At 37.7% G+C, this 24087-nt stretch overlaps 1 protein-coding gene across 1 annotated transcript in view; it reads right to left on the bottom strand.

The window, feature by feature from the left end:
- The window catches only part of LOC140148392 (uncharacterized), an 83021-nt gene extending 67711 nt beyond the window's left edge, over window positions 1-15310 (bottom strand). The window contains exon 1 of the mRNA XM_072170319.1: window positions 15113-15310. Coding sequence (XP_072026420.1) covers window positions 15113-15128 — 16 coding nt within the window. The 5' untranslated portion in view covers window positions 15129-15310. The remainder of the gene's footprint in view (window positions 1-15112) is intronic.
- Window positions 15311-24087: the final 8777 nt, after the last annotated feature.

Here is a 24087-nt window from a genome sequence, read left to right on the forward strand (position 1 = left end):
GTTGCCTTTTAATACAGACCTGTTTGAAGAGAGAGGATCCACCTTATACACTCATTTTGTCTTGTATGAAATAAAGGTCATGGATCTGGTATTTAGGCTTGTGGAAGGAAGTGTGAGATCGGTAAATGAGATACAGTTGCATCCTTTTGCATGGTAAATGTCCATACCTAGGGTTTTCCTAGGAGTATGACTCATCATCATATGCATTCATAGTCTACTGGATATGAACTTTGATCATTACACTGATAATATATATTACAAGTTTTGCACAATTACCATACAGTGATCATGTCACACACTTTCACAACTTCATTCCGCATCACAGATGGAGTTTTGGTAAATGTATGTATGTATGTGAATGTGATCTCAATTCAGGTATGAGGGGCGGTCAGTTAGTTCGTAGAACAAACTATGTTACTTCGTCGCAGGGTAATGCATTTGGTCTCGTATCTGTATCACAACAATATTTTTGCATCACTGCATTATGCGTAGGACACCCTGCAGAGAAAGCCTACCTCCTTGAATTCCCTGGTACAACCAAAAGTGAACACAGGGTTATCATGACAGGTCCTGACAGAGGTGAAAACTCAAATGAAATTTAAATGTACAGTTGCTGTGAATGATGATTAAGTCCCCATGATATTCAACAGCAACAAAATGGTCCTCCAAGTTCAAGGATGCATTGAGCTTCTCTGAAGATCATCCAAGGTCCAAAAGACTTACTGATGTCATCACTTATGATATATGTGCTGATACAATGGCATTGATAATGAATAAAGGACCAAACAAGAAAGATGAAATAGCCACAAAATGTGACAACTATAATGAACAAGTTTTTCAACATAAATCCATTAACATTTCAGTATTCCATGGTGTCTTCTAGATGGAGGTCCAAGAGTTTTCATGTAAAATGAAGACTGAGACAAGTTTCATCTATATTTGGCTAAAGGATATAAGACATACATTATTCACTGGAATTATGAGTCCATTCAGTGGAAGCGCCTAGATCTCTCACCCTAAAGAGTAAAGGAGATCATCACTTGGTTACCATAGCAAAGTCTTCATCCCTGTATTTATGAGATTCAGTCAGAGACTTGATGACATATCATATGCCAAAAATTTCAAGTACAATCATAAGCATATATCATACAATTTTGATAGCAAAATTGAGGTAAGTCATCAAGTAAAAAAAGTTGGTGGCAAGAATGGGATTGTTCTCGGATTGTGTCCTCTACCCTATTCTCAATATGTCAAGCTGCCATCATGACAGAGGGGTCAGATAACTAAAGCAACCATTTTGTCGTCCTACCTTCATAATATCAGGTTTGCTGGTGATTAATATTGGCCGGGTGAGCCTTTACTGAAGAGTGGCTCATGGAGCAATCAGAAGACTTCCATTTTGCTGACATAGGTTTCAAGAAAAATTGAGATGGGTGCATTAAGGTATGAAGTGACCATGTTCAAAAGTGAGAATAAAGAATTTGGCTGGTATTCTTTCAAGTTTCTTGTTCTATGAACTTAATGACCATCCCTCATACACCTAAACTTTTTATGCAAATTAACTAACCAGTGCATGAGTGTGATTTGAAATCGTCCACTTGATTGTTGGGAGTGGTCTTCTTTTTCTTGATCTTTATCTTCTAATCTGTTTCTTTCTTTTCTTTCTAGGTCCACTACACATGCTTATAGGCTTTATAGCCCAGCTTGAACATTTTGTTTGAGCCTGGTCAAATCAGGACTTGTGTGTCTTTGCACGGAGCGACTGTTTAAACAAACAAACAAACTCCCAACTGTACTCTTGAAATTCTCAGAAGAACTGGAATTCAACACCTCAAAATAATCTCAGAAGTAATTCAGGGGGCCGGACACTCACTGCAAATGTGTGACTGGGATGTGGCATGCGTCTACATTGACCCCCATTCAACTCCCTCTCATCCAATGAACCCCTCTTTAAATAGTCCTGCATAAATTTGAGTAAAAGCTCTCACCGTTCATAACATAATATTCTATTAATACCCTGGGCATTGCATTTTACAAAAGGGATGTTCATAGCAGGCAAATGTCTGATGGAAAAATTGTGATGTAAGCTAAAGCATTCATATTTGTATGCAAAATACAAAAATGACATCTAGGTCCGCTATTTTAAAACTTAGATGATCGTTTGTGGTGCTTTTATCGGCTACAGTTGTATACGGAACATTATCACTCAGAAATCGCATTTGTGAGTGCATTTTCATGCAACAATAGTTCTTTGCATAAAAAATTTACTATATAGGCCCTACATTGTAATTTGGCAATAAACTGGATAGAGGTTGAAATTCAATTTACAAGTTTTGTTGCAAATTTGACATCCAGCAAACATTGTAAATACCAGTTTTAAACTTAATCACAAAAAAAGTCATGATAATCAGGTCTTCATAAATGTATTTACTCACATGATATGGTATGGACATTATGGCATTAATTAGGAGAGGGGGCACTTAATACAGTACTAGTTGCATAAAATGGTAGTTGCAATGTCAACAAATAACAGTAGATAAATGTAGTATTTACCCTCATGACCTCTGTTATCTACAAAAGTTTCTGATAAATTTCAACCTAACTTCAAAACAATTGGCATTGTCTCCTAAAAGGAATTGCAGTCACTACAGTACCCAGTATCTGTACATTCCAAGGTTTTAAGGGGGTACTACACCCATTGATTTTTTTTTTTGCATTTTTTGCATTTTGTGAAGAAATTACAAAAAAAATTGGACAAAGTGGTATGCAAAATGAAGGGGCAAATCTTCTCGTTTTATTGGTGGCATCGGTATCAACGTAGCTTACATGCTTTTAAAAGTAGAAGCCAAAAGGTGGTACATCACTGATGATTTAAATTCACTTCATTTTGGAAAGCTTACTATCAACGTATTTCGTTAAAATTTTGGATATGTGTTGCTAACACATTAGGGAAATAATGTTGATATGTAAAATGGGAATAAGTGGTCCCTGATTTCTTTTATGACTTCATGAACTTGGTGCTCCACAACTATCAAAAAACGAACCTGTTAAAATGCTTCTATTTTCAATGTTGAGCTATATTTTGTATTTTTAACTATGCGACATTATTTCACTGAAACTTAATTAAGCCATAGGTAACAGGTTACCACAACCATACTACAGCAATGTTGAAAAAATTGTATTTCTTGTCACCTATACCACCATATTGGGTAGTTTTCCGTAAGCTTAGCTTTTGTGATTTTGGTAACTATTTTATATTTATTTGTGAAATCCATCTGAACTAGGCATTCTAAATTGTACTCACCATTTACATCCCAAGGTATATTAGTATATCCACCTTGCACTTCTCGATATATATCCAGTTAAGACAGAATATCAAAATTATTCCTCATTCTGATATCACAGACTCTCACATGTGTATTCAAAATTGATGCTTAAATTTGACCTGAACCAATTGACCTATAACCTGACATACGGTGACCTAATAGCCTTTTCTTCTCCTAACAACACATAGTATTGACTTGACTAATGACTATATGCATCTATTGTGTAAGTGTTTATTTAATTTATTCAGTGTTATATATTTTGCATGTACCACTAGATTTTCTATAGAGAGTATAACAAAGGATTTAATGTATTCTATTCATGTACCCTACTTGAACATGTTGAAAAGAATAAATTATGATTTGTTATGAAACATGCATCTGAGTAATTAGGTTACAGTAAACAAAAAAATATATAGGGCTAAAATGACTTACTATACAATGGTTTAAAAGCACCTTTTTTTATATTTTTTTTATTTTTTTAAATTTCACATGATCCGTGCATATATCGCCTAGCTATAAATGACAAAATATTTTTTTAGACCAATCAAACCAATATATGGGTGTAGTACGCCCTTAAGTGATTTGTATTGTTATACTAATTATATCCTTGGAAAGTATTTAAAGGAATAGTATAATACCACAGAATTCAATATAACCAGTATAAAACAATTTTGCAACAAAAAAGCACACAGAGCCAGCTTTGATTTTATTCAGCTTGTTTTGTAATATTTTTGAGTTCACACCCCCAATTTGACTTGGTAAATTATAATGCTCTTTGTGTTAAAAAAATTCTAAATGTTTTTTACAAGCCACACACACCAACAATCAGAAACACTGAGGCTTTTGTCCTCAATGGTTTTCTACATTAATTAAACTGTGATCAAATCACTTTGGACACAGAATTGACTAATTTCTTGGATCCGTCAAACTAATAAAATATATGTATGAGGTGACTGATGAGCCACTGTTTCATTTCCTCTAGCAACAATCTCGGGGGTGGGGGGGGGGGGTGTCCAGAGGAATTTCTAAAACATTTTATAAGTAGTCTAAGGAATTGCAACGGTAAATCTACAATCCTGTACAAGCTGTTATGGAGAACTAAATGCAAAACTTAACACTAGGTGAAACAATGGGAAAGGAGGACAAAGCTACCGATACCTGACAATTTCAGTTCTTGCGCACACTATATCCTTTTCCTGTAAAGTTTTGACGAGAGTGTATTTTAAGTGAACATCACATATATACTACGTTGAAATGCACAAGTTGTCTCTGATTGGCTGTTGAGTGTTGAGGCGATGAGCTGTTACAGAATGGAAATTTATGAATGAACTTTGCATTGTATGTATTGCTACAGTAGCTCCAACTTCACAGTAGTACATTTTGTACATGTACGTGCTCGTCAGAGCAGAGGTTTACAGTAAAATATTATACTACCGTCACATCAACAGGTAACCTAAGTTAAACAGCAACTATTAATAGGGATGCCCACTCTCAATACAGTTTCCACTAGAACGATTTTTCATTTACTGTGTGCGTGCACTCACACACGTATTGTCTATGGAGAAACTGATCGATACAAGAAATCCCAGGCCTGTTAAATGGCGTACATACTTGTTTTTATCCAAATGTAGGCCTATATCAGGGTGTTTCAAGAAATTCCTGATTCCACCAGAAAACATTAACCAAACTTTTTCCTGTTTGGTCAGTAAATAGAGAGGACCTTCCTGCATGAAGAGATCAACTTTTTTTAATGAAAAATTTAATGAGATGAGAACTACAACAGGTTGAAGTGACACCATTCCGTGCATCTGGTGTTCAAACGCAATTATCTCCGAATTTGGAGTGAATCAGACAAGCAAACTTACATACTCATAAAATTTAACTATTTATGAAGACAAAATGTGTAGGATGTTAAGAAATTTAAGAATGTTTAAGCCTACATGCCCATCTCAAATCATGCACTTCCCGTGCACTTCTCACTACCATGTCCATTTCATAGGGAGTATAAAAACCGGGACCATCATGGCTTCCATGCACACACAGTGTATTGCTCAATGTAGTAAAGATAACCTTTGAGTTGGAGCAAATTTCTCAAAATTGGTAGTGATTAATGTTACCAAACTTATGCCATGATGAAATATAATAATTTTGAAGATAAAATGTGCTGACCTTAAAAGATTGAACAATGTTTAAGACTACCGCTTTTCATTTGAAATAATGCACTTATTGTTCATCTCCTCTATGGAGATATTTTCCATGGCGGCCATCTATGATCATGCTTGAGGTTTCACCAAACAAACCATGGGTTTTGAGGTCTTATATTTTTGTTGTATGTCAACAAAATCGATTAAATTTTCAGGATGATCTTATTTTCATGTTGTTATAAGCAAATATAATGTTCCAGATAAGATAGTTAATAAATACATTAAGAAAAAGTACCTTAACGTTGCACTTTCTGTTAGTATTCCTTTTTGGACTTTAACTTTTTAACATGTTCTAGCAGCCCTATATAAAACCGTGACACTCGAAAGGCCATATCTCTGGAATGAAACGTCCGATTAAGATTATTTAAACGCCAAAATGTTTCTTTCATCAATTCCCATCCAATAAGTTAGGTCTGAATCAATTTAAAAGTACTTCAATTTTTAGTGGACATGCCTACTATTAGGGATGGACTATTAAAGGTAAATTACTTCATTTACCTGTGCAACTAGAAATTACATCTCACTTTACATGCCTTGGGTCATCAAAGCAAATTCCAGGGACGTGATGTAAGCTGAAACAGGTACGTCGCATCATGGTCGCATAGAGAGCCACCCCAGGAGCATGATCCGAGCATCATATGGAGACCAAGTCCAATTTGAATCCAAAAATTTAGGAATACCCTACTATGACTCAATGTGACACAAGACGATATCACAACACAATGGTTGTTCTCAGTTACACCATGGAAATAAGGGAAACTTAACTGACAGGGACAAGTAACTGGCCCCTGGTGAGAGTCGGTGGTATGCATTGGCATTCTAAACAATACATCTTCAGTGATCTTATAGATTTAGTGATAATTGAATCTATCCCACCATTATTCAATTGGGGTCATACATGTATGAAGCATACAATGTAGGGGCAAACTTCACCTTCAGGTATAACTCGGTAACACAAGTATGATCATGGACCCAAGAAATGTACCCAATGAGTAATATTTTTAACCCAACCCCTTTCAGGGGAAGGTTGGTCAAAGGAGCCCTATGTGTTGGCACCCCCTCCCCACCCGCAGAACAGGAAGCTTTTTAAAGTTTGTTCGGCTTATATAAGGCGGAAGTTATTCGGCTTTTGTTACTGCACGCTCAATAAAGTCCCAACTTACACTCGCGTAAATCCACATAAGCGTGCACCAGTCACGCATTATGCAACACACAACTAGCGTAAGTATTGTGCCCAACTGCGTGCACACCATTCTATATCAATACACGCTGTTATGAGTCTTATTTTTCGGCCTTATATAAAGTGAACAAACTTTACCTCTAGACAGAGGCAGATCCAGATATTTCAGATCAGGGGGCACAGCCACAGTTTTAAGATGGCAGTGGTGCCACATACAAGTGCTGGGGAGGGGTTATCAATATTTTGTTTGGCTAAAAATGATGATACAACTTACAAAGGTTACAGTATTTTAAGGAGAATTTGAACTGGTTTTTATGTTTTTAGGCCTCTACATGATAACAATAGCTCCTTTTCCCTACTCATGTGTGCACTGTTGAAAATAACAACAAGCTGTTCAGGTGTCTCGCACCTCATCAACATCAACATTTCACTAACCAGGCTGAACTGTATCCCCCATGTCTTGCATGAATGTTGCTCAAGTGAAATCAACCAAAACCTGAAGCATAAAAACAAGGTCATTATCAAATTGACTATTTCCACCTTCAAACTTACTCTGCTCAACCATGGAAGTCAAAGTATGGAAGTAAAAGATCATGGCTCAACAGCCCTTGTTAACTGGGTAATTTGCCAGAATTTTCCTGTAAATATCCGGGGGTAAATATACTGGGAGTGGGAGTATGAATACTTACATGTACAACATTACATAACCAGGTTCCCATAGACTACCACCCTGAACATTTTTTATGTGGTGGGGGGGGGGGAGCAAACAGAACCCTCTTTTCACCAAGTGGAATCTGACATGAAAATCTCCAGTTATGCTGGAAATCAAGGCTTGTTGAATCAACTACTTTGAACTTCATAATTGTGATAAGATCCTATCAATATCATTTTGATACTGTTAAATATCTTTTGCTTTGAAACTTTTAAAAGCTGAATATCATATGGCTATTGCTATAGCTCCTGAAAAGAATCAAATGTAATTTGTGTTAAGTACAGGAGTCTACATGTAAATGACATGTATTGCTTCTGCGTAAACAGCCCGGTGGGTTCAGTTTGTATTTTAAGGTAGGACGTATGACCGTTCCAGGATTTGAAAATGACCCCCTATTTCACAGGGAATCGAGGACACTTGCAGCAATTTTAAGACCATTTCAAGGACGCTTTTAAATTTCCACCCTATTTCATGGGGAAATGAGGACAATTTTTTTTCAGAAAAAATACCCTATCAATTTTTGTGTGGAACTACTAAAAAAATGGACAGAAAAAATACAAAAAAACGAAAACTGGAGTATGATTTACGGAGCTCCTCACTACTTGAATCCCTATGTTTTACTACAGATATTAAAAAGATTGAGCTCCTTGTTGAGCACCTAAGTAAACTCAGGAGAGTGATTAACAGAGCTCCTGCTATTTTCAAAAATGAAGGCCTGTTTTTGAGGCATAAATGTCATGATTCAACATTGGTTGTGTGGAGGGACCCAATAACAGCAATTTTGTCCTGGATACTACTGCATGATCTGCTAATTACACCTCATGTAAAATCCCTATGTACTGGATGTAGGACACTATCTGCTTTTATCTTGTATACTGTTTGATAGCCGCCTTTACATCTATGCCCCTCCTTTATACTGCTAAGTAAACTGTACATGCACACGCACATTTATACAATGCATTTTTCATAATATACATAAACAACACAAAACATAATCATCATGTTTCATAATACAATGTAACTTTACAAACATTCAAAATATTAGACAGATATGATGATAAATGACTGTATTTCAACTTTTTGATAAAATAATTCTAGTTTGGTGGTGAATTGTGACTAATGTACAAATAATTACTATAGACAAGTCTGACATCAGCAATACACACACTCAAACAGACTGTGTTATATTTACTGTATAAATGGACTCATATGAACTGAAATGGGTTGCATGAAGTTGTCTTTGATCCATCGTTTTTGGAAATGACACTATGATGACAACATCTTCATAATGACTATGATAGTGTCAGATTTAAAGCAAACCTTTGGGATTCAGATATCATGAGTATTGAGTAGATTTGTTGGACAGTTTAGAAACATAAAAAGAAAGAATCACCTGGTCCTATTACATGTAGTATTATGCAGTCCTTTTGGGGATATCAAATAAAAAGAACTTTAAAAAGCTATTGTATGAGCCCATACATCTGCAGTGGCAATGCAGTCCAGTTACATCTAAAATGTTGATTATTTGAAATAAATTTCTAGCTTTGTACCATGTTATACAGGGATCCAGCCAGGGAGATAGAGCTGAATCAAGCAGGGTGGGGAGTATATGCATAGGAAACTTGTGGTTAAGAAGACAGGAAACTAATTGCACAAGTCACTGTAAATTAAATTTGACACACTGAGCATGCTTAGAGGAATTGAACTATGGACCAGTAAAATTCAATGTTGTTTCCTTGTTTAACATTTTTCGTATGAAGATGCTTCACCCACCATATATTTTCGATTTTTTTATTTTGTGCAAATTTGACCCCCCCCCCCCCAAGGCGTGTGATTGGTGCAGGACTTGCCAGAATTGATGCAAAGTTTTCCAGGAATAAAAAGGAAAAAAGAGGGTTTTTAAAGCTATCAAGAGACATTGTGCGTTTAACGGAATACACACAAACTTTGTGCATATTGAGTGGGTTTCAGTTGATAGTTGAAGTTCATTACATGATGATGGTTAATTATGGATGGCTTCTTCTGCAGTACCATACTCTGACCACACAAAACACACTTTTTGTAATTCTGAAAAAAAAAAAGTTGATGGTTTGCACACTTGTACAAAACAATTGAAATGTGTGCCCTACATATATCTTATTGTGGAGGTGCGTGAAATATGGAGGCCATTTATGTTATGTGAAGCACAGACTCTCCCTGTATTTCACCCTTTCCCACTCCCCATCTTTCAAAATTGAAGGGTCTCACAGACCTGCTTACAACAATGACATGACTTTCTCCAGCTTTGAATTGAGGAGGGTGTGTGCCAGCATTTTTTCCATAGGGAACAGCAAATGCAAATCATAAACAAATTTATGCAAATTATAAAGATTATGATTCAATATAATGATCCAAGCGATGCCATAAAGGTTGCAAAGTAACTGATTTGTGCATGTCTCGGATTCTTCGGTTTCAAACAACAATAAGAAATTGATAATAACCAGGAATTCACCCAGCTATATAGTGTGTCTCGTCTTAAGTTAAGAGTAACTCTATATATTTCACAGTTGCGGCTTTGAATATGAGCCCCGTGTGTGTGGCCAGCGTACAGACAAGTTCTAGTAGTTCTACGCATGTGCATACATGTACATCCCACAGGATTAGGTTAGCGCGCACGATTCGAACTGGCCAAGTGTTGCGAAATCCAACATGATGAGACGAGATAGACTATACAATGTAAACCTGCATGCATTAAGATGTCAGCTGATGTTTACCAGACATAGGGATAGTCCCAGGGATAGTCAGTGTAGATAAAGTAGGCAGGAATTTCCCCTGATTCCCCCTTGACTGACTCAGATTGCCAGGCCATGTGGACATCAAGGGCCGGTGAGGAACTTGTATTCCAAGTTGTATATATATCATGTGCATGTACACAAACTTCCAAAAAGTACCCAAAGCAAGTATTTTTCAGAGTGTAAAATGAACCTAAAGCAAATAGGCCTATACTAGTACATGTATTTTACAGTTGGATGAGTCGCGATGAACATGCCTGAAGAAAAACAACGAAAAACCACAGGTTTGAGGAGTTTATGAGTACAATTTCACCCAATTTTTACCTTCTTTTCAACTGATTTTTGTCAGCATCTTGGTGCATGATGCATTAAGATGTCAGCTGATGTTTACCAGACATTAAGGGATAGTCAGTCTAGATAAGTAAGACAGGAGTTTCCCCTGATTCCCCTTGGCTGACTCAGATTGCTGGGCCATGATTGCTGGACATCAAGGGCAAGGAGCACTTGTATTCCAAGTTGTATATCACATGCGTACAAGGATTTTCAAAAAGTACCTAAAGCAAGTATTTTTCAGAGTGTAAAATGAACCTAAAGCAAAGTATACTAGATTTTACAGTTGGATGAGTCGCGATGAACATGCCAAAAACCGCCGGCAGCGATCAGACAAGGGAACTGAAGAAAAACAACGAAAAAACCACAGGTTTGAGGAGTTTATGAGTAATGTACAATTTCACCCAATTTTTACATTCTTTTCAACTGATTTTTGTCAGCATCTTGGTGCCCAATTTAGCTACCTTAGCTAACACCTGTGCGATTAAGATCCCTTTTTTCCCCTTTTCGCCATTTTTGATACCGAGATCAAGATAAACGAGATATCACATATGTGGCACTTGGCCATGAAAAAAGACCAATTTTACTTGTTCTTTTTTATGTGGGTGATATACAACTTGAATTATGTCTTCTTTTATAATGATTTACTCAGATCTGTATCAAGTGTACATACATGTAGGCTTATTGTATTTTTTTATATATAAATACACTCTTCATCAGTGGGTATATTTTTATCTCCAGAACTGGGGTACTGGGATTACATTGCTTCATAAATTAATAATAACATTTGTTTGAATGTCCTACACACAAACATTGCAAAAGCAAAGTTGACACAAGTTGGTAAGCATATACATGTACCCCCGCATGTACCGTATTCATTCCAATAAGCGCTCATGCCCCAATAAGCGCTCACCCAGGGTATTTTCAATTTGTTACAGGGTACCATTAATGTTAAGTGATGGATAGACGTTGATGTGAAATAGTTGGGAGATTAGAAGTCCTGTGCAAACTTGTAATACATTTTCTGTATCAGAAAAGCTACTAGAATCTGTATCAGAAAAGCTACTAGAATGTCTCAGGACCCATTTAGCATACATGTACATGTACATAGATTTGTCTCTAATAAACGCCCCTTACAAAAAAAAGTAGATAAACCATGTAAAAAATAAGCGCCCACCCAAAATGACTTTGTTAAGTACCCTGGGCGCTTATTGGAATGAATACGGTACATGCTGGAAACACAGTCCTTATCTAATGTACTGGATATGACATTCAAAAATATTTTGCAAGGAGCTCCACGCTTTGCAGCTGTGACACAGATGGTCAATCATCAACAGCTAGGTTTCATTTTGGAACTTCACCATGTTCAGTTCTGATTATTTTTCAAAGCATTGGGTTTTAACAGATGGCACCAGTGATCAAGATCTGTATTGAGCAGAATGGTGAATTTGGAAGCTAACGCAAGTGTCGGAATTCTTACAGCTGGATTTTCACAAACACAAATCTTTGAAATCATTTTGGCCTTCCATGACCCACAAGCAAATCAAGAGAACCCCTGTGCTTTGTATCAGGCTAGCGGTACTCTGTACAAATTGCCTATACCGATGCCAAGACCTGTGGCACAGTCGCTTTCCCTGCTTTGTACGCATTGACCCAGGTCACGGTCTGTGTATGTGACATACATACAGGGTCAGAGGACAGTTGCAATCTGTCTGCTGCCAATCTGTAATAGATCTATCAGTCACCTTTTTGTACCGTTCGCAGAGCGTGACATCTGCACAACAACAGCCTAAAATGGGCATAATGGCTCCGCCCAATGAACCATAATGCACTTATCAAGTCTTTCCCCTGCCCTAGGGGACCCGGGACTAGCGGGGACTTAGCCGGGGAAGTACATTTTGCCAGCGTGACATCCCGGCACTGACCCGTTAAAGTCCCGGCCCTACGGGGCATAAATTTTCTGTACATCCCCGCTATGACTCGGCCCCGCTAGCCGGGCTACAGTGTGACAATCCGGCACAATCCCCGACCCCATGGGCCGGGACTTGCGTTAAAACAATGTACAATCCCGGCTATGCCCCGGCCCATCTTGCAGAGTTTAATATACCTGTGTCGATTATTGAATGAACGACATTATAGGCCTAATAAAAAGATCGATTGGATTATTTGGATAGCAGTGATTGTACACAACACGGCCGATTTAATAGTGCATGCCGATAATTTAAAAGACATCGACATGTTTAAGCCTTAACTTACATGAAGACGAAAGGATTTAAACAAAATAAAGTGTTTTAAAAAAAGTAGACTTTCATTTATAGATGCACGAAATTGGTTTTAAAAATATAATATTGGTTACTCAAGTAATTACCAGTGTTCGAAATATGCCTCAAAAAGTTACAGGCCAGCCGGGCTTTATCTTAAAAACTTACCGGCCAGCCGGGCCGGCAACTAGATGCCAGTCAGAAAAGTTACCGGCCAGGCCAAAAAGTTACAGGCCAATGGCCGGCTGACCGGCCCTATTTCGAACGCTGGTAATTACCCACTCCTCAGTTTGTAGCACCACAATCGTGAAAATAGTGCATTACAGCAGAGTATGCATGTCAAAATCGGCAGTTCTTGGTATATACGGTACCGGGTACTGATGTTTTTTAATGGTGTGTGACTTCTTCGTGAAAGTCCCCGCTATGTCCCGGTAGTGCGAGGGAAAAAAATTGTACACCCCGGTAAAAGCCCAGCTAACATGAATGATTGGCCCGGCATAGCGGGGACGATCTGCTGTACATCCCAGGCCAAGTCCCGGCTAACTTCCCGGCCTGCGGGGCAATGATTTTGTGTACATCCCGGCTACGTCCCGGCATGTTCCCCGCTATGTCCCGGGTCCCCCAGGGCCGGGGAAAGACTTGATAAGTGCATAACGGCGCTGTCAATCATCCTTTTCGCAGCTACGTCACATTATAGCTCATTCATATCATTACATATTCACAATCACCTTTGTCGAACAGACTCTGACGCAGGTACTGAGCTCACACTGTCCTCACTTTAGCGATTGAAGTAGAATTTCGAACGTGACAGCAGAGGTGAAAATAAGAAGAGATGTAACCAGGTGATTGAGGGTGAAATGCTTTTGAATGTCTGGAGAAGAAAAACTGTATCCTTTGAGCAACGGGCGGGCAACCAGTGGAGAGAGTGGAGAAGAGGAGAGGCATGATTGCGACTGGGTTGCCTGAGGATAAGGCGGGCAGATTTATTTTGGAGGACTGGAGACGGGTGAGATGTTTTTATCAATATACATGTACCATTGAAGAGAAAGTTACCAGTACAGAGTACAGTAATTGAGTTTGGATAAAATGAAAGTACCGGTACGGATAATTAATATAATGTTATGATGGGATCACTGAATGGGACTTTTAAATGAAAATATACTATACATGTACATTGATTTGCTTCACGTTCGGTAGTGACATCTGTTACGGGATCTGATACCCCTCACTGGGTACGTACTACGTAATAACAAATCACGCCCTCTTTGGGTCCTGGAGAGTCTCCATCATGACAGAATAGCAACTAAACCACATCGTCTTTGCCTCCTGATTTATTATAGTTTTATGAAGCGTTACATCACTTAACATGGTGTCAGAAGTGGGATGGAGGCGTGGGTTCGTATCCCACTTCTGACACCATGTTGAACGAGAATGCCTGTTGGTACTCCGCGATAGCGATCCGCATGCAAGTGATAGCAATCGCGCACATGGAGTGCTATTGTAGTGATCCGCATGCAAGTGATACATTGTAATTTGTAGCACTCCGCGGGGGCATCTGCGCCGCACGCACCATTGTGCGTAGTCCGAATAATCAGACCCAGAACAAAATATTAATTTCTGACATGATCCTGTTTTGAGTCTGAACTGTTTCCATATGAAATCTTGATGGCAAATTGGACAATAGAAGCACATGGTTCTACGTGACAGCTTTTTAATCCCTATTCAGGTTACGTGAATCACGTTATTGTGGACCATCCTTCTGATACTTGAGTGTTTGGACAAGCGGAGCGGTTTTTGTCTACCTCTCTGTTTGTAAACAACCCAGGAGGTCAAAATCATCCTCCTCGCCGAATACGAAAGTCAGCGTAATAGTACGGCACTACATTGCGCGCAGACAGACGGACACTACTAGTTATAATTGATAGTTTGTAAACCAATCCACATCACACAGAATACGCGGACGATTGTCACGCTGGTGGCACATGTGTTCATTCAAATGAAATTTCCACTACAGTTTAATACCTAACATGCCTGCCCTTATAGCCAAAAGAAAACCATAAAAATAACATCATACATGTACATGTAGATTCATGCATTTAAAAACATGTCAATCAAAAACTGAGAATTGCGAGAACTGTCTATACATGAATAGCTGATTCAACGTCAACATTACAATACACTACATCATGACAGAACGCACTTCACAACATTTACAGTTCATTGGGTTTAGGTATTCGTTCAGCTAGTACTGGCATTATTTCATGAAAATGAATCATGAACGTACTGAATGGAATCGGATGAACATGAATGAATGGGTTTTAAACTCACCTGAATTTGTCGACATGATTTTTTATCTATGTTAATTTGGTCCGCCTTTTCACCTCCTGACAGTCGGCTTAATCTTCGTCGCATATTTCGCTCTATACGCGTATTTATTCCTGAATCATATCACAATGCAAGATAATAATGTTTTTGTGAATCCCCCTTCTCTAGCTAGTTGATATTCTGTCAAATCTGTCTGTGAAATGATAATCTGATGGGTGATCACTTCCGGATCACCCGTTTGTTATTGTATTAATATTCATCTCTTACTCAATCTCATAAAAACACTAGCTATTGGAGTAAGCGTTGGGTGACATGTGTGCATGGTGTAGAAGAGTCTTCAATTGACAGTGCTATTTTAGGGACAAGTCAGTATATATTTAGTCCACAGTGATTTAGTCGAAGCAATATTTATAGGGTGACATCCCGCTATCTCTAAGGTCCGCTATCCCTAAGGTTCGCTATCTCTAAGGTTCGCTATCACTAACGTGTAAAGTCTATGGAGATCAGAATCCCGCTATCTCTAATAGAGAAAAGGTTCGCTATACCTAAAAAAAGGTCCGCTACTTCTAAGGTTCGATATCACTAATTTAGAATAAGGTTCGCTAGTTCTAAGGTTCGATATCACTAATTTTAAATAAGGTTCGCTATCACTAATTTAAAATAAGGTTCGCTATCACTAATTTTGAATAAAGGTCCGCTATCACTAATTTATTGAAGGTTCGCTATCTCTAAGGTTCGTTATCACTAATTCAATAAAGGTCCGCTATACCTAAGGTTCGCTATCACTAATTTTGTTTAAGGTTCGCTATCCCTAATTAATTAAGGTTCGCTATCTCTAAGGTTCGTTATCACTAATTTCGATTAAGGTTCGCTATACCTAAGGTTCGTTATCACTAATCTTAAATAAGGTCCACTATCTCTAATTTTAAATGAAGGTCCGCTATCTCTAATTTTAAATGTCCGCTATTTCTAATTTTAAATAAGGACCGCTATAGCAAACCTTATTTGAAATTAGAGATAGCGAACCTTATTTAAAATTAGAGATAGCGAACCTTAGGCCCTATTTAAAATTAGAGATAGCGAACCTTATTTGAAATTAGTGATAGCGAACCTTAGAGATAGCGAACCTTAGAGATAGCGAACCTTATAGATAGCGGACCTTATTTAAAATTAGAGATAGCGAACCTTAGGGATACCGGGATTGTTAAAATTAGAGATAGCGGACCTTATTTTAAATTAGTGATAGCGAACCTTAGAGATAGCGAACCTTCAATAAATTAGTGATAGCGGACCTTATTTAAAATTAGAGATAGCGAACCTTATTTAAAATTAGTGATATCGAACCTTAGAAATACCGAACCTTTTTCAAAATTAGTGATATCGAACCTTAGGTATAGCGGACCTATTTCGTAATTAGTGATAACGAACCTTAGAGATAGCGAACCTTAGAGATAGCGAACCTTAGAGATAGCGAACCGTAACCAAGGCCGACGGGCACCATTTTTTTGTGAAACGTAAGTCTACACTAGACTCTTGCTCGGGTATTATTATAGCCGAGTAAAATGTGTCCCATTTTGCCCCTTAGGAGGACCAATTTGCCCCACTTCCCCCTACTGTACTGTATATGCCTAAAGAACTGAGAATTTTGATGAATGAGAAAAACGTTGAATCAGCCTAAGTTTTATATTTTGACCCCAAAAATGTTCTGTCTCTTGGAAAGACCACCTTTTTTGATAAAACTTTCTCCAGTCTCATGAGTGCTCACAGAAATGGAAAAAAGGGGTGGGGTGGGGAGGGGGGCTTCTAATAGGGGATCTACCATCATGACCGCATTTTCGATGTCAAATCTGTTCAATTCTAATTCGATTCTCTGTTCCTGATTTTAATAATTCCAATTCAGATACTAGTTATAAAAATAATTCAATGGCATCGAAATTGCTAGGCAAACAATTTTGATTCGATACATAACATTTCATTTGTGATTCCAATTCCAATAGGCCTAGGCCTACATTACAATTAAAATGTAGGATTTCCGATCAATGTTTGATGGCCTGTTTCGGTTAACCCCGGGTTTCAACCTCAAGATAAGCGCAGAAAGCGCAGTGATTTATAGTGCCCTAAAGCAGTATACAGACTTTTTTATTGTACGTACAATATTGTATGTACAATATGTACGTTATTTAATCTATTGCCATTCTATTTCCAGTAATGTTTAAGTTCTAACGAATGTTTGATGACGTAAAATCGATAATATATTTCTGCTAGATATTGTATGTAACATATTATCGATTTTTCGTCATCAAACATTCGTTAGAACTTAAACATTACTGGAAATAGCATGGCAGTAGAGTAAATAACGTACATATTGTACATACAATATTGTACGTACAATACTGGAGTCTGAAGCGCGCTTAATAGTGCGCTACGCACAGGCACAACGCCTAGACGTTGATCCACAAGCCCCAGCACACTTACAGGTTGTCGCTGACCACTACGGCCCACATCATTCCACAAACCATTTAACAGCATTTCAGGGACTTTGCTGCTTCAAGAGCGCAACCAGGATCAGCTCCCCGAGTTTCGTACGGGTTACAATGAGACAAATTAGCAGTGAGTTCCTTGTCCAGGGAAATTTCAAGCTAACTCAATTTTTCCACGAGAGCGTACTAGGCATCGCCAGGGTTCGAACCCGCAACCTCTCGCACCATAGTCGAACGCCTTATCGATTGAGCTAACTTGACTGCTAAAGATGAACACTTACAGGCCTACTTGAGTCAGATGATATCAGTCAATAATAAAGTGTCAGTCATATCAATTTCACTCATCTCATTCAAGTATTTCAACAAAACATATTTATTACAATAGGCCTACCGTCCATTCAGGCATAGGCATACATGTAGGCCTAACAACAAAATTACAAATTTCACCATCTCCGACTCAAATAGCCAGCCTTTTGCTGGCGACAAAACACAGAACGATCGATAAATTTGGACTTTCCCTAACTTTCAAGTTCATATCACAATATTCAGAACAATAGAACTGGTAACGCTATAGTGAGTTAGGGAATACCACGGTTGATATGCCTGACTGGATTTGAACAAGCAAACTGCAGTGATGTCACTGCATGCAATGACTCACCAGGATTTCGCGGATCACGTATCAGCCCTGTTATGGGTAGACTAGTCACTAGGTATTGTTGGTCGAAGCATTAAAAAAAAAAAATCGATTTTCATTATCTAAATTAATATATTATTAAAAAATAGCACTTTGATGTTTTGCAAAAGTTCAGTCTACAAATCATATAGGGCCTACTTTGAAAACTTGCTTGATTTATTGTTGTGAATGAGTTATGTACGTTTTATAAAAGTATTGTTGCTTCAGCCCTCTTTACAACATAACTCAAGAACCACAGTACCTACAAAAGTATATCTGTGATATTTGAATTCTTCTACATAGCCTACTCGCTATGAAATGACCAATGCATTTTTTGCCAAAGCTCACTACCATTCGCAGGATGCTGTGAACTACAAAATCGCAACAGTTTAAAATAGTTGCTAACCTTAAGGTTACACCAGGTTGTGGACGGAATGTGGGTGATTTGTCTTTTTAATTCGCTACTTGCACGGTTCCGCCATTATGCACTATGTGCGGGGAGAGCCTCGAACTGGCAGCATACATGAAAGGAAGAATTATGTAACCTTACACAGAACGTTATGACTAGTTCAATTCCCATTCATGTATGCTGCCAGTTCGAGGCTCTCCCGCACATAGTGCATAATGGCGGAACCGTGCAAGTAGCGAATAAGTAGACCACTACTCCCCATTCCAGAAAAATACAGCACTAATATTTTTGGATTAAAAAAATATTATCAAGTTCTGCCAAATGAAACATAGCTCAATCCTAATCATTCATTTAGTCTTAATTAAACTGGAGATAAAAGAAAAAGTTCACTATTTTACTAATTTCTTGCAAAAGAGCCAAAAACATGCATTTTTGGCATGTTTTCTGACAATCGAGTCACAAAAATCACAGACTTGGAACAAGTCTAAGCATTCAAAATCTTGTGTATATATGCCGAAATTCTGCTCTAATTTTCACTTTTTTTTTTTTACTTTAATTAAATGATTGGTTATAAGAATGAAACATATCCTTTCCAAAATTTAGAATGCATAAACTGATTAGTCTTGGTTCAAGTCCTTGGGCTTGATTGTCACAGCATACGAAAAACACCCTAAAAACACCCTTTTGGCCCTTATTTCCAAAAATTGGCTAAATATTAAAATTTGACTTTTATTGCTAGTTAGGACTAACTATAGGATTAGGATTTAGCTATGTTTCATTTGGCAAAACAGGATTATATTTTTTTTAGTTCAAAAAAATTAGTTCTGTATTTTTCTGGAATACGGATAGTACGCGGTATCATGCTATTAGTCGATTCGATTTTTGATAAATAAGAATATCTTATTACTTAGTCATGATGAACGCATTCAGTTGAACTCGAAATTATACTGTCTATTCAATAAATGGTTATAAAAAGTTTATTTAATATTAGTGACAGTAAAATATGTTATTGAATGCAACATTTCTTGACATAAATTTTAATGGCTCATGATACTGAACAATTATTATGATTTTATACCAGTTTATTGATCACTAGGCCTATATAAACTTGGGTCAGAATAAAAATTATTGAAGCTAACAAATAGAGGGCGTATAAGATCGGACGGTTTTATACCTTGTTTTATATGTAGGCCTATAACCAGAGTATACAGAAAAAAACTTGTCAAAGTTGAGGCGGCGCTACGGGAGGGGGGGGGGGGGGCAAAGGGCACCCAACCCCCCTAAAAAAAATACGTAAATTTTCACTTTTTGCGGCTATTTTGCCATCCCCCCTGAAATTCACTCCCCCCCCGAAAAAAATTCCTGGCGCCACCACTGGTCAAATGAAAGAGAAAACAGATAAAGAATACAATAAAAATAATGTCTCCACCCGGGTGACAATCCTCATTAAGAGTCGGGTCAATGTTCCTGTTCCTACTCCCCATTCCAGAAAAATACAGCACTATATTATCCTTTTTGCCAAATCAAACATAGATAAATCCTAATCCTTTAGTTAATCCTAACTGGCAATTAAAGTACAATTTTAGTTTTTGGTTAATTTTTGGAAATAAGGGCCAAAAACATCATGCATTTTTAGGCCGTTTTTCGACCGTTTTCGTATTCTGTGACAATCAAGCCCAAAGACTTGAACAAAGACTAATTCTAAGTTATGCATTCTAATTTTTGGAAAACACATTGTCCAATCATTTTCATAACCAATTAGCAAAAATGACATACTATATTAAAATTAATGAGCTATTAACTCTTACCCGACTTGCTTTGACTTGTGCAAAGTCTTACACAGTGTTCGGTTTTTGCAAGGGTGGCAAAAACTGGCAAAAACCTGTTTTTGCCAGTTTTTGCCTGGTTTAAATCGGCAAAAATGGCAAAAAATGGCAAAAACTCACTTATAGTCACTCAAATATTAAAAAGTAACACAGAAAGCTCATAAACAGTAACACACAACATTTAATGAATCATACAACTTATTTTTTGTCTCATCAAGTCCTTAGGCTAAATGAAAAAGTTTTGAATTTGATATATGACACATTTCGGTTAAATGCACTTGAGCAATGAAAACGCATGCCTTTAATTTTAAAAAATGTTACTTATAATTACAAAATCTGGTCATGTCTTACAATTTTATGACTATACAATTGTAAGAAAACATGCAAAATTGCATGTTTTTGGACCATTTTCCCTCAAATTGCAAAAATATTAAAATTTGACTTTTATTGCCAGTTAGAACTAAAGGATTAGGATTTAACTATGTTTCATTTGGCAAAACAGGATAATATTTTTTTTAATCCAAACACACCTCCCCCCCCAAAAAAAACAGTGTTGTATTTTTCTGGAAGGAGTAGTTTTTAAATGTCATTTGCTGGTTTCGGCCAATATAGACCTACATTTGGCAATTTGTAAAATGTCATTTGCTTTCTGTTTGGAATCGAGAATGGGTTAAAAGTTGAACGAATGAATCATAGAAGTGAAACGATGACGAATCGTTACGTGTAATATTACAATTTCTTATGCATTATATTGTTTTTCAATCTTCGATATTAAATGATTTGTTCCTAAAAAATAATAACAGGCCAATTTGAACTTTTATAAACACAAACGGTATCAAATTATTAATAAGTTTATCTCATAACAAAATAAGACATGTCCACGGTCATTTTATCCAAAATGGGGTTTTTTTGGGAAAAATGCTGTAACTACTCGAAAAGTATTTGGAAGTATATAGGCCTACTCGAAAAAAGGTTTTATTTATAATTCCCACCAGAAATTATGACTTGTATTAACAATAACCATTAAAAAAAAATCAAAATCCGGGTTTCAAGCTTCCCATAGGAAATATAAGAAGAAAAAACAACCTGTTATAGAAAGAAGTAGGCCTACCTGTACAATAAGGTGGTACATAATAATTGGTACATTAAAAATCACGGGTTTTGCCGATATTTTGTAATTTTGGGCAAATATGGGCCCTAATTTGATGATCAAAATCTGTCTGAATATCTTTGTCTTAAAAACTGTATAGCGCTTTGACATCGGTCTCAAAAATTGTTTCGAGAAACAAGAGATGGCGCACTTGCACTTGTTAATCGGCAGCAGGTAGCGACATCTTTTCGTCGTGTATCTCTTCACGCGGGTGTCGACTGCAGACGACAAGTCTTAATTTTCTTTAAATTCAAATGCTTCAGAAATGTAAAATTTCATGACCATATTTGGAATCAGCATGAAGAATGCATTAAAATGAGTAGGCCTACAAACAAGCTTAGTATTGGTTCAGTAGTTCTTACGATAGCTCTTGATATTTTGAGAAAATTTCAAAATTTGAGTTTTTAAGCGCATGGCTAGAACCACGCGCCAATCGATCGTGTTCAACGTAGGCCTATAAGTGACGTATATTTTATTGCTTAAGGTGGTAGGCCTACTAACCCTGACCAATTTTGTGCCTATTTTTGCATTTTTCTCAAAAATTATGGTGACAAGTAAGATAGGCCTATGTATAGGGGCAAGGACTACAATTACTGCACTGGGAATTTTATTTCAGCACAGACAACAGTTGTGGAGTTACAGTCAAAAATGAGGGAAAAACAATATTTGATCAATAAATCAATAATAGGCCTATTAGTTTTTGGGAAAAATGCAAAAATAGTCACAAATTTATCAAGGGGTGTAGTATCACCTTAAAGCATTGAGAGAAATAGGTATAGGCCTAACCCTGAAAATATATATGAACCCATATTTTATGATTTATCTTATAACTGTTATGTGTGCGACCCCCAGGTTTGTTGCATTGTATTCCTTATTTTTTTTCTCATTCATTTGACACCACTACCATTCAAGTTTAACAGTATAAGCCTACACATATGCGTGCACGCGAATTAAGGGTCCTTATGAACGCGAATCGCGCGAATCCCGTTTAGGGGGTCAAAACAGCTGTTTTCAAGGGTTTATTTGATCGAAAACCTGTATGGTGGTATCTTTCAGATTAAATCTTGCTTAGGGGTATATTTCAGGTACAATCCTGTTTAGGGGGTAAAACCGCGCTAAATTCCTGTTTTAGGTGTATCTTTTGCTCCAAATGTTTTGCTCCAAATGGCGAATCCTGTTCAGTGTTTACCTTTAGAAAATCCTTGGTGGCGCTGTGAAACTTGAGTGGCCCCCGGGAACACCACCCGCTTCTGTGAGATTTTGGCCCGAAATTATGCTCCAGGATGCTCCAGGAGCATGAATAATCTGGAGTAATATTCTAAGCTATTCTATTCTCCAGGAGCATATTTGTTATGCTCCTATCGTACATTCAAAACATGCTCCTGGAGCATGTTGGACTTAGAATATTACTCCATGCTCCAGGAGCATATGCTCCCGGAGCAGCTGTTCCTGGAGCAGCTGCTCCTGGAGCATAATTTCAGCCAAAATCTCACAGAAGCACACCACCCGGGGGTAAGGGGCTGTGCAATAATTATGAGCCCTGGAGGGAGGGTAAAATTGGGGGGGGGGGCAAGAAATTTTTGGCGAGCCGAAAGGGGGGTAGGGGCAAGCAATTTTATATGCTTTGCACATGTCAAATTGTTGGGAACACAATTTGCAAACCTTCAACATTTGCTTAGGAAGATTTTCAATTGAAAAAAAAATGTGGGCCATCCGTGGGTGGGGGTGTGCCCGAGGGGGTTTCGCCCCTCGGAGTCAGAACATTTTGCAAAATATAGGTCACAAACACCCATTTTCCCACAATTTTTAGGATTGGGGGGGCTTAAAGGTAATCCAGCCCCGCACCAAAATTATTGAGGGAGCTGAGCCCCCAAGCCCCCGGTTCCTAAGCCTATGTTCAATATACGAGTTTATAGTGCACAAGACATTTTGCATTTTAGTACGTATTCTATAGGGTTTTAGAGCATTTTCTCGGTTTAAAAGGGTCGCCATAGATGTGTGACAAAAATCACTTGTACCACCCCTTTTCGACCTTAAAAAAAAACCCAAAAACCAAACAATTCTTGCCCATGTTTACCCTCCCCGGGGTTCAAAATAATTACAGTCTCTACCGGTAATGCTCTTTTATATAGAGCATAACATTTGAAAAATATGGTAAGGATCACTCGGGGTTTTGACTTTTTAACATACATTTTGGTCAAAAATTATACGTGAATAGGTCGTTTTTAACAGATTTACCACAATGACATTCGCCTTCCTATATACATTGAATCGCGTCATCTGTTGACGTTATAAAAAGTATTTTAAGCGGCAGGGGCGTAGCCAATGGGGGTGTGAGGGGCAGGAGGGGGCAGACTGCCCACCTTGGTTTGGGCGGACATTTTAAAAATGAATTTAGAAGAGCAGCAACGACACCACTTGCATTACATTCCAGATGTTT

This window comes from Amphiura filiformis, chromosome 3 (assembly GCF_039555335.1).
Source record: "Amphiura filiformis chromosome 3, Afil_fr2py, whole genome shotgun sequence".
Taxonomy (NCBI): domain Eukaryota; kingdom Metazoa; phylum Echinodermata; class Ophiuroidea; order Amphilepidida; family Amphiuridae; genus Amphiura; species Amphiura filiformis.